The sequence below is a fragment of the Notothenia coriiceps genome, unplaced genomic scaffold (assembly GCF_000735185.1).
Source record: "Notothenia coriiceps isolate Sejong01 unplaced genomic scaffold, NC01 NC01_scaffold00000120, whole genome shotgun sequence".
Taxonomy (NCBI): domain Eukaryota; kingdom Metazoa; phylum Chordata; class Actinopteri; order Perciformes; family Nototheniidae; genus Notothenia; species Notothenia coriiceps.
This window is the reverse complement of record NW_011332821.1, coordinates 335,539-347,311: the sequence shown is the minus strand read 5'-3', so window position 1 is coordinate 347,311 and position 11,773 is coordinate 335,539. Positions and strand designations below refer to the sequence as shown.

At 37.4% G+C, this 11,773-nt stretch overlaps 2 protein-coding genes across 4 annotated transcripts in view; both read right to left on the bottom strand.

Moving 5' to 3' along the window:
* The window catches only part of manba (mannosidase, beta A, lysosomal), a 12,685-nt gene extending 5,510 nt beyond the window's left edge, over positions 1 to 7,175 (bottom strand). The window contains exons 1-11 of one of the 2 annotated variants that reach the window (XM_010768575.1): positions 6,918 to 7,175; positions 5,945 to 6,039; positions 5,767 to 5,872; positions 5,066 to 5,239; positions 4,190 to 4,313; positions 3,508 to 3,677; positions 3,257 to 3,367; positions 2,369 to 2,520; positions 2,134 to 2,251; positions 975 to 1,061; positions 414 to 581 (exon numbers count right to left, since the gene is read on the bottom strand). In XM_010768575.1, the coding sequence (XP_010766877.1) occupies positions 414 to 581; positions 975 to 1,061; positions 2,134 to 2,251; positions 2,369 to 2,520; positions 3,257 to 3,367; positions 3,508 to 3,677; positions 4,190 to 4,313; positions 5,066 to 5,239; positions 5,767 to 5,872; positions 5,945 to 6,039; positions 6,918 to 7,115 (1,503 nt within the window). In that variant the 5' untranslated portion in view covers positions 7,116 to 7,175. The remainder of the gene's footprint in view (positions 1 to 413; positions 582 to 974; positions 1,062 to 2,133; positions 2,252 to 2,368; positions 2,521 to 3,256; positions 3,368 to 3,507; positions 3,678 to 4,189; positions 4,314 to 5,065; positions 5,240 to 5,766; positions 5,873 to 5,944; positions 6,040 to 6,917) is intronic. The other variant, XM_010768649.1, reaches the window with a different exon arrangement.
* Positions 7,176 to 9,026: 1,851 nt separating this feature from the next.
* The window catches only part of LOC104943356 (ubiquitin-conjugating enzyme E2 D2-like), an 8,847-nt gene continuing 6,100 nt past the window's right edge, over positions 9,027 to 11,773 (bottom strand). Inside the window, exons 7-8 of one of the 2 annotated variants that reach the window (XM_010768760.1) lie at positions 10,819 to 10,868; positions 9,027 to 10,053 (exon numbers count right to left, since the gene is read on the bottom strand). In XM_010768760.1, coding sequence (XP_010767062.1) covers positions 10,820 to 10,868 — 49 coding nt within the window. In that variant the 3' untranslated portion in view covers positions 9,027 to 10,053; position 10,819. The remainder of the gene's footprint in view (positions 10,054 to 10,818; positions 10,869 to 11,773) is intronic. The other variant, XM_010768829.1, reaches the window with a different exon arrangement.

Below are 11,773 nucleotides of genomic sequence, written 5' to 3'. Positions count from 1 at the left end.
ATAAGAACTCAATGGTGCTCTAGGAGGAGATTCAGGTGATAAGGTGTGGGGGGGGGGTTACCTTGGTTGGTGATTGGCTAATGGTTACAGAAGACATTAACATAACACCTCAAAGAAGACCATAATAGGACGAAATGGTGGAAGTTGGATGCTGGAATATCAAAAATGCATACATATAAGATAGAACATTCTACTTTTTGATTCTTTGTTTTTGTGAGCCTTTTTAGGACGGTTAAGAGTTCAGAGGCAGAATGAAAATAAGGGTGGGATATAACATGAAAAAAGTTAATGTGTATATATTTTGTATATTCAACTTCACAGATCACAAATAATATATTGTGCTCCTTGTAGTTAACAGCTATTTTCCGATCAAAAATATTTTTGGGATAAATGGCGTTCCATTGGCCTCTCACCTCCTGAACGATTCCCCTTATGTTATCCACGTACAGCTTCACATAATCAGTCAGGTATGTCGGCTTCTCGGCCTCTGGGATGTCAAACCAATTTGTGGCCAGAGCCGCTTCGTTCTCGTTGTTCCCGCTCCAAATGATGATAGAGGAATGAGACTTTAGTCGCTGAACCTGAGGAGTGAAAGCACAAAGACAAAACCAACTACCTTTAACAAACTTTTAGGCAGCTACCTTCAGATGCTGTTAGTTTCATCCGTTTTGTTGGCTTTTGGTTAAATTACCATGTAAAATATGTTTTGATTGTTATTATTTAGTCTTAGAAAACAAGGACCAGCCTTAACAAACATTATTCTCAAGAGTGAAGAGATGATTTATGCAGTTTTTAGCCAATTTCCATCCATACTTTCTATCACAGTAACACATCTAAAGATAGATCCGCATATAACTGAATGTAAAAAGGATCAAATTACAATTAATTTCAATTACAAAACTTGAATCACGGTCAAATTAACATTGCTCAATATAAATGAAACTGAAATGATATTACATAAATACGCCGCTCACCTGATGGAGGACTTCTTCTCTCACTGTCTGTAGGAAGTCTTCGTCAGTCGGGTACATCGCACAGGCAAACATGAAGTCCTGCCAAACCTGAAATAAAAACACATCTAAATGCTATATCTACAAAAATATCCATCTGTTATACAACATGATGTTCATGAGTAATAGTGGTGCTTAAACATTACTTATGTACTATTAACGGTGTTATATAGTTAGGTTTTTCCTATTAAGAAAAACCAATGAAATAGCAAGATACAATTAAAAAAACACTGCTTAATAAAAGCCAACTATGTATTTTATACCATCAATAAATAAAATAGAATTTGTTTACTTTACTGTATATACTGTTGGCTTTAAAACCAAATGTTCAATAAGCCCCAGTGATTTTCTGATTTTAACATTTCTGCTGGTAGTACTATTATTAAAGGGGACCTATCATGCAAAATGCACTTTTTGATGTCTTTTATACATAAATATGTGTCCCCGGTGTGTCGGGGAACTCAGAAAATAAAACCCTCTCTCTTTTCCTCTGTACCCAAATCTCTAAAAACAGGGGTACAACGGAGCTGATCCAGATTTGCGCCCGATATGACGTAATATCGGAAATGTGGACCCACAGCACTATCAGAAACGTTGCTATCAGAAAAAATGCCCAACTGTTTTGGACGTAATATGGTCGGTGTTTACATTAGCATTGCTAACACTCAGAGCTAACCTGTACTGGAGAGCATGTGTGTGAAGAAGCAGGAATTAAAAAGGAACTCACCTTGTGGTATAACCGGCAAGAGAGAAATCCTTTGAGCTCCATACTGTTTCAGAAATAATCCTTGATAATCCATGATATGGCGTTTCATCACGGCAGTATTTAGTTTAGACAGTAGCTGCCGGGTCCCGCATGAGCTCAGCCCCCTCCTTTTTAATTCGTATACATTTTTTTTCTTTTAAAGCTTTATACCCAAAATCAGCACTTTTGAAACAGGAAGTGAAATAGAGGGATATGAGGCATGGCTAGAATGGGCAATCTGTTTTGGTATTTTGAGCATAGACATGTTTTTTATATATTTTACTATACTATATATATCTGAGACCCATGCTATTGCCTAAAAATAGCATGATAGGTGCACTTTAAATAAAAAAAAAAAGTGATATTATTTTTAGTTACCATGATGCCCATCTCATCACAGAGGCTGTAGAAAAGGTCCTGCTCGTACACTCCCCCACCCCACACCCTGAGGGCGTTCATGTTGGCATCCACGGCCGACTGCAACAAGTTCCTTAAGCTGCAGACAGGGAGCAGAGACAAATCTGTACAAAGAACCAGGCAATACAGCAATGAGTGATCTAGGGTTGAGCAATATGACAGTATATAGAGCGCATTAAACTCTCACTAAACTCACACATCAGGGGTGACTCGGTCCTGGAAGGAGTGCGCAGGGATCCAGTTGGAACCTTTCAGGAAAATTGGTTTTCCGTTGATGCGGAAATAAAAGCTCAAGCCCGGAGACCCGACCACCGGCTCCTGAACGAGCTCAACTGTACGGAAATAAACCTGCAGGAGTTGTTCAGTCAGACCAAGAAACACTCAAGTTTGGGAATTCAGTTTAATCTCCGTGGCAAATGTGACAATCCTTTAAACAAAAGGGACAGCAATATCTTTAGAGAAAGTGTGAAAATGTACATTTGAATACGATTTTAAGCTTGTGTCCTGAAAACCTCAAGCGAAAAAAATGATAACAACATTTATATCCCAAGAATTTGAATCTCAGCATCCAGATGTATTTCACAACATGGAAGTAGCATTTCAATTTGGATAAGAAAATGTGTTTCCTTTATGGAAAGCATCATTAGGTATATAGTACACTAAAACTGATTGATGGCGTTCCACAATAAGAAGAATGGTTGAAAAGTCTCCAGTCACTTTTCAAAAACTTCCAAGAAAAGTTACACCCAAGATTTAGACATTTCAAATTTAAGAGCTTACATTTGAATGGTGAGGTAAAGAAAGCACTTTAAGATACATAAGTGTTTGTGACTAACTCTACACCTGATTTTGAACACGATTACTTTTCTAGTCATCGTGGCTATAAACTAATCTCCTGTTTCATGTCAAATTAAGCAACTACAAATAAATAAATAAACGGTCCATCTCGCTCATAATTCAGAGTGAAAATGTGTTGGAATCTGGGGATTTAGATTTCGGCAAACAAGTAATTTCAGCCAATTCTACTACTGCAAAATTGTCAGAGTACACTTAAATGTCTAAATACTGCAAGGTGAACTCTGACCTTAGTCTCTGTATTCAGGATCGTGAATCCGTCCTGCAAGCCTCCCACAGTGAGGAGGTAAGATGGCTGCTCACCGTGTCCGTTGGGCCACCAGAGCTTCACCTCGCTGCTCTGAGAGAAAAGAAGAAAAAAGCATTAAAACATCTAAGTGTTAAAAAACACATTTTCAGATTTTACTTATCAGATTTAACTCTGTATTTTGTCATGTATTTATATAGGCTGGACCAGTTGGGAACTCTGGTATGGAGTACCGTGTTGATGTGTAAGTCAAAGCTTTTCTTGGTCCTTCCTCTGAGAAACTGCATCTGGATGATCTGCTCTGACTCCAGCTCCGGTATGGAGAGCGAGATTGTACCATTTGTCGTCTGAAGCGCATCGACATGAAGCTCAACATGGACTCTCCACTGAGAGCTGCTCACACCTAGACAGATATATATATATAGACTATGAATTAAAAAAGGTACACTATTATACTATTTTTCAACAATATATTATAGGTCTCAGATTTATAGAAAACATGTCTCTGAAGTGTTTGTCTGAAATACCAAACAGATCATTGCAGCATCCCATAAATCCTCTGTTTCAGCCCTGTTTCAAAAGTACTGATTCTGTGTCTGTAGCTTCAAATGCAAATGAGCTGCCCCTCCCCACGCCTCTCTGTAGAGTGATTGGTTTAAAAAACACATTTTATTATCCAGAATTGCTGTGAACTTTTGAATAAAGTAGTTCATCTGCTTTTAGTAGTTTGTTTAAATGCATTACCTTTTTTTTTTTTCCATTAACTTAAAATAAATCTCACGTACCCCCTGCAGTACTCCAACGTACCCTTAGGGGTCCGCGTACCCCGATTTGAGAACCACTGTGTTAGAGGATACGTTCTTTATGTATTTAGGGTTTTACCCAACAAGAGGTTGGCGATTAAGGTAGACGTACTGTAAAGAGGAACAGAGGAGAGCAGGACGAGCTGCAGGACGTCAAACGCCTCCAGACGGACCCCCCTCCACATACCCATGGTGGGGAACGAGGGACCCCAGTCCCAACTGAAGGAGCTCTGCGCCTTCACAGAAACATTAGCTAAATGTGTTATTATTGTGAAAGATTTAAGGGATTTGTTCTGCATGCTTAGATCATTCGTTAAAAAGACAATGCGGAGATCATTCTGGTTGGGGTGAGAAAGGTCAGTGTTTAGTGAAGGGGTAAAACTCAAACAACTAAATGGTAAGCCTCGTCGCATCATTGCCTAAGCCCTATTTTAAGGTTTTCACAAAAAGTGTAATTCTGCCCATGAATCAGAACATGCCCTTGAAGCTTTAACTCCCGTTCATTCTTCAATCTGTCGCCCGGTGTCCCTCTCACTTCCTGACCGGTCTTCTTCCTCACTTGAATCAAAGAGAAGAGCTAATGCTTCCCTTGTGGTCAGCCGAGCCCGGTTTTTCATGGGGGCGCCATCTTTGTATGCCTCAGTCAAAGAGATGACTAACAAGAGTTAGGCAGATATCTCAATTTGGCCAAAATATGACTTAGGCAGTTTCTATGAGGCGAAATGTAACAAAACACTTGCACAATAAAAATCAGTATTGCTAGAATCGGCAAATTGTTAAAAAAAAAAAGCTTTAAGATGCAGATGTCTAAAAGAACTACACATTTATTTATTCACTAATGGAGCCTACATAAAAAAATGTACAATCTGTGCAGCCTATCAACACCCTATTCCTATGTTTTGGGATGAAAATGTTTGTGTAATCACTATGGTTGTTTAACTGTCAGGTTTCCAGAGGAGATGTGAAACGCTGCAGGAGGTAAACTCACCTTTCTGATGAAGTTGACGTGACATTCCCCGTGCTGCACGTCTGGAGGACAGTCCGGAGGAACTCTGTATGCAGAGTGCGCTCTCCTCTGATCGGACGCATAGAGAACTGGAGAAAGGAAGCTCACCTTCAGCACGTTACCCCCGTCCTTCAGAACGTCTCTGACTGAGAAGGCCTGCACCAGGAAACGGACGTGTTTGCATGATTTGAATAATGCATTTAGGAAAATGTGCATAGTGAAATGCTTATTTTCCTATTGACCTTAATGTTGGGAAAATACTGAATGTACCCTTCTAATATCAGAGTAGCACATGATAACAAAGACCCTACGTAGATGTGTACGTAACAGGATGTATGATTACCTAGAAGAACGTCAGGACTGTTTTAGGCATATGATAGCTATGTGATTAACATGATGATTCAGCCTCTATGGAGATAGACATATAACTGTCATGTTTATTGCTTACGCAGGCCTTAGCTAATCTGAACTAAACATTGAATACTGCTTTGAACCGATATTCTGCATCTTGTGACTGTAACACCCTCTTGTATATCAGCATGTCAAGGACACTGTTTAGGGAACTAGTTGTCCCACGCAGCTTTGTGTGTGATGACTACTTCCATTCTTGCAAGGATAATAAATACATGTATCCTGATATTGAAGCTCAAGCCGGTGACGAGTGATGTTTTTCAAACACTTACATATCTCTGAAACATGTTGTCTGTCTCCCCGACACCAATCCCATTGAGCCATATCGACGCTACCGTGTCAACGCCGTCGAAGACAAGCAGCACCTTCTGTTTGGATCTGTGAATGCAGAAAACAGGAGTCAGGAACATGATACAGAAAATACTTTATAAATATACATGTTTTACTGACCTGAGCTGGGTAGAAACAGTAAATGTGGTTGTGTAATTCCAGTTGTCAAAGGCAATCCATCGATAAGACACATCATTAAACCTGAAATATGGATCCTAAAACAAAGTACGGAAAACATTTAGCTGGTAGAAATGACTTTAAATAACTTTTAAAAAGTATTGGTTTTGTTTTACCTGCTGCTGATAGAGCAGCATTTGTTGACATTTTTTATGCCAAGAAAAGAGCAGTAAATCAGGATTTAAGAAATATTGAGATACTTAGATGTCTATTTGACATGTAGAGTACCGTATTTTCATTTCTATTTTGCTTTGCTTGATTATGACTTTTATTTTCATTACAACTTCAACATCAGACCAACATAGTCTTAATCAGCTCCTTTTGATTGTGCATTTCTTTCTAAGTATTTGTCTGTTTACCTGCACTAGACCACAATACCTGTGAGTGTTGCTTTCTTTTGTGAAATAATGAATCTGTTTTGGGCCTGAGAGTAATCCACTTCATTAAACGCTCTAAAAGAAAATACTAGGAAACTGTATTAATCCTAAAAGTCGGACAAATAAAGTAAAAGTATAACATTAGCCTATGGGATGTAGTTGGGTACACAAATTAAACTGCTTAAAATGCGATATATCATAATATAATGTAGCAATATTATAAAGTAGGACATTTCCAACTAAATTGTTGTTAAGTATCATAACATAAGAACTCTACCTCAAATTTAAATGACCTCACATTTACAATTTAAGTACAGTACCTGAGTAAATTCACTGCCTTCATTTGAACCTCTGCGTATTTTTATTATTACTATAATTTAGAGAAGTAAACCGAAAGTAAAATATCCAAAAAGTGTACTTAAGTAATGCACTTAAATCCACAATTTAAGTGGAATTATCATGAAAACCAGCATCAAGTCTCTGAATCAGGAGTTGGAAATAGTAATACTTCTTTATTGTATATCACATAATGAACCGACCTGGATGTATCCCTGTTTCTGTAGAGCTGAATGAACACATCCGGGTACTTCCGCAGGCAGCGACACGGAACCGTTGGAGTTTGAAAGACTCCACTTACCGTTTAAACTTAACGTTTCTGAACAAACCCGGGGTAAAACTCCGAACAATAAACACAGCAAAACACTGGGAACACAATAACAGGTCCCACACATAGTCATGGCTGAAATACTCTTCAAAAGTGTGCTATAAGGGTTCTGTTTTTGTTTCCCTGACAGCCGTTTCCGTGTTGGTCATGTGACCCACCTTGTGGCAGTCAGGTGATATAAGTCTTGGCGCAAAAAAAAAGTTTCTTTATTGAACAATTAACAAAAGACAAAGCAGGTTTAAATCATGTAAAAAAACCTTTGTAACAAGAAATTGTAAATATAGCTAAAATAAATCAATACAAAATAACCCAGTAAACGGACATATGTGTATATAATGAATACAAACAATTACTACATACACATGTTTTTAAAATGAATGACGTTCAAAAATGCATTAAATCATTAATTATGTTACATTTTACACTGATTAGCAATTATTTTTGCATCATTTAGATTTGTATTTCTAAGGTGGGGTTTTCATAAAAGTGGCTATATGTAATAAATAAACAAAAGTTGAGTTATTCTAAGATTGTTCTTAGTTTCAAATCCAAGCCTCTTAAAAAAACAAGTTTTACTTTTATATTTAAGCGAGTTGGAGGCATTCCCATAAAATATTTTTGTACATGTGGAAATATTTTCTTTTCTCACTTGTGGCATAATGCATAATGTCAAAACGTAAAACAAAATATATAAAAATATAGGATTTTTAATTTACAATTAATTTAAATGGGCATTCTCTGTAAGTGTGTAGTAAACATTTAGTACATCTTTATATTTAATAGTTGATTTGAGTGTATTCATTGTATAAATAATCACCATCTGCAGTTATTTTTATTTATATAAACACTATCAGTTTTGCTGGAAATAAAACCAAATATGCAAGGGCCATCACAGAAGGGACGTTTGAGACACTAGTGAAATTCCAGTACCACTTTACAATAAGACTACCCTTAGAAAGGATTCATAACGGGTTCATAATTAGGTTATAAATTAGGTTCTAAGTACTTTATTAATCATTAAGAACCATTTATAAACCAGTTCTAACATAGTTTTCATACATCAACACAGGCTCACTATTTGGTAAGAGGACTAAGCCTTATATTGACTACTTAGCGAGAATCAACTCAGTGGACAACAGATACCAAGGATGCTGGCTGATGAAAAAGACGAAGTAAGCTAGGTAGCCAATATAAGGCTTAGCAGTGCAGATAAATGTGGGCTCACTATTCGGCAAGCAACCGGTCACAGTTGCCCCGTTTATCTCATGTCTTATAAAAGCTTATTAATGATTTATAAAGTGTTCACAACCTAATTAATAAATGAATTAGGTTGTAAACACTTTATTAATCATTAAGAACCATTTATAAACCAGTTATAACCTGGTTCTAACAGTTTTCATACATCAACACAGGCTCACTATTTGGCAAGATGTCTAAGCCTTATATTGGCTACTTAGCGAGAATCAACTCAGTGAGCAACAAAGACCAAGGATGCTGGCTGATGAAGACGAAGTAAGCTAGGTTGCCAATATAAGGCTTAGCAGTACAGATAAATGTGGGCTCACTATTTGGCAAGCAACCGGCCACAGTTGCCCCGTTTATCTCATGGTACCGAAATTCCTTGCCTTTCACAAATCAATACACAGGTGTATCTTTGTCCAATGTACCTGCAAATGATTATTTACATGCAGTTACAGTAACCCACTACTATTGAATTATATTTTTATCAAAGCAGTTGTTGAGTTGTCTACTAGTTAGTGGCATTATTTCATAAAAGCAATGACCTACAAGACATTTAAAAGAAACCACCAAAACAAGGTTTTATTAAGTAAGACAGCTGGTAGTTGCCCTTTGTAAAAGGCACAAAAGGTTATCAATGGACGAATCAGTCATAAACACTCAATACATCTCAAAAGGAGAGTGATTTGGCTGTGAATATAAAGACATTAGCATCAAATGAAAAACAAAACAGGCACAACCTTGATTCGTTTTATGTTTTGAGTAACTTTATTGAAGGGAAAACTAAAAAGAAACAGAGCGACAAGTTGATTATCAACCATTAAGCTTTGCATCAATATTTTAGGGCTACAAGAAGACAGTGTTCGAGTGGGCATAAAACTAACAGCTCATCTACTGGCTTCTAAATAACAGAAGAAACAAAAGAAAGCCTTTGAGGGGAACCACAATTGTCCAACTGTTCAGCCTTACAATCCACCTACATTTGCAGAAACATATCAGATATAATAGCCTAACTTTATTAACATGCATAAAATACAACATTGAAGTTCTTATATTTTGTTTGTCTTAACATTGATATATACTGCTGTGCTTCTCTGTACACACTTTGAGTGGAATAAGATACACGTCTTTCCTCAGGTAGTAGAATGCTATACTAAAGATCAGAAAAACAGACAGACATCAAAACCAGCTTCCCAAATATTTCGTTTTAGATTTTGTACTACTTTTAAAGTAAGATGCAGCAGATTTATGTATTTGTATCGGTTTGAAACATAACAATTTACATGTATGGCAAAAGACAGGCTTCTCTATAAGTGCTCTGAGGAATCCAGCGTACGGTAAAGTAAAGACAGTCCGCACAGGATGCAGCCAGTCGCATCAGATTCTACTAAGTGTGTGCAGAAGAGTGAATGAATAACATCACCAACTCTTACTGGTGCATGCTCAAGCTGAGTGCTCAGAACCATAATGATTCATATTATTTATTTTTTTTAAACTCCGAACAAACTGGGAGTCGAAACTTCACAGAAACTGGCACGTGTCCTAGAGAGAAAACACTATCTTCTTATGAGCGCGCAAGTGGAAAAAACGAGGGGGTAAAATGCTCTGATTAACAAAACAAAAAAAAGAGGGGAGAAAAAAAAGTGGAAAAAGAAAAATCAGAATCCTGGATTTTTTTTTGTTTGAACCAGCAACAACATTATCCACCAGCTTTCCCAGCGACGCCTCACATTGCATATTTGTGTGTCCAGTCTTTTGCCATTCTGGTGTATCTGCAAAGAGAGAGGAAAAGAAAAATGTAAGCAAGCCAGCATATGACCGGTCAAAAACGATTGATAACTAAAAGTAATTGCACACTTTAATTTAGGATTTTTTGAAAGCACATGCACTTTAGCACATTGCCTTATAGAAACAGGGGAAACCAAGATACCATCCTCACATAATGCGTCACTATACGTGTGAAAATACTGGATGCTGAACAAACTTAACTAAATAAAAAAGGTTTATTTTCCAAAATCAAACTTTAACATGCTTGAGTTAGTGGCTATGTTTACATGCTTCTTTGCTACAACACAATTTCCAGTTTTACAAAAAGTTTAATAAGCCTATCGTCAAAAATGCGAAACACACAGGCCTAAGAGAAAGGTAATTTTGAGTCATGCTGAACACATTTAAAAAACTTCTAGTATCTCAACTCCAAAATAACACGCGTTTAAAAAGAGTTTATACATTGCTTATGCTAGCTGTGACAACAACGTGTGTAGGTAGCGTTACAGATTATTTTGTAGATCGTGTATCAATAAAACATTTAAAAAGATTCCTCACAATAACCACTATTGGATCTATTGATCTGGCATATATGAGCAGTAACCAAAGAGACTCCATCTGTGGGTCAATACATTTGCAACAAATATTTGGTGAACTATTTACAGCAGGAGGCTAGATAAACACATAACTGGAGATTAGTATCATCACAGTTATGTCAGCGTGACCATCACAAACAACAGGCAAGATGCAGCACTGCCTCGTGACCTTACCCTAAAGCATGGCATACTTCTCTGTCCACTCCTGAGCTAGTTTATTGTACCTGACGGAGTGAAACTAGGTTACACACTAGACTCAAACTCATGACATTTCCCTAGGAGTCTGAAATATCATTAAAAATAACGTTTATTAAAAAGGTAGGGTAAGAATGGAGAAACTAGCTGGAGTGCGCTAGAATTTGAAAGTACACAACCGGAAAAAAATCTGCCCCTTCCTTCAGACTTCCTTATAGAGCCCCTCCTCCAACACACACCAACATGACCAATGAGGGCACGAGGTAAGTTTGTGCACAGATGGAAGGCAGGTAGGCTATCCAGTTATTTTAGCCGGGCCGGCTAAAATGATTGGTCGTGCTTTTTACAGGTTCACGGCTTCCAGAGATGATTTTTTTTTTTAATGTATTTTTTGTCAAAGCATTTCATATATTCATTGCTATCTGGATGTTAAGAGCATTCCATGGAATATAACAAAGTGTTTCTGAAGTTAATTACCTACCCCACCTTTAAGGTACACCTAGCTAAACCTAATGCAGGCTAAGGCAACAGAACTTCTGATAAATCTGTCATGAAGTTTATGAGGTTCAGTTTTTAGGTAATATTGTATATGTTTAAGTCTATTTTTCCTGACAAATGGGCAACTACTTCCCTAAATGTCAGGGTTTCCGGATTTATATATATATATTATTTTTTTTTTAAAAAGGTAGTTAAAATGTCACACACTTAAGCTCCATATCTATATCCGCGTTCACAACGCAGTATTTTTCCCCACTTTAGTTCCGATATATTTCCGAAATGTCGCGTTCACACCAAAAAGAGCCGGAACTAAAAATGTGTTCATCAGAACCTTTTTTACCCCCTTTTCCGTCCCTGCTAGAGAGCAGGTACTTTCGTGGGAGAAAAAGGTTCCTATGTCTGATTGGCTGGGCGGAATGCAAACCACGCCCCGTAA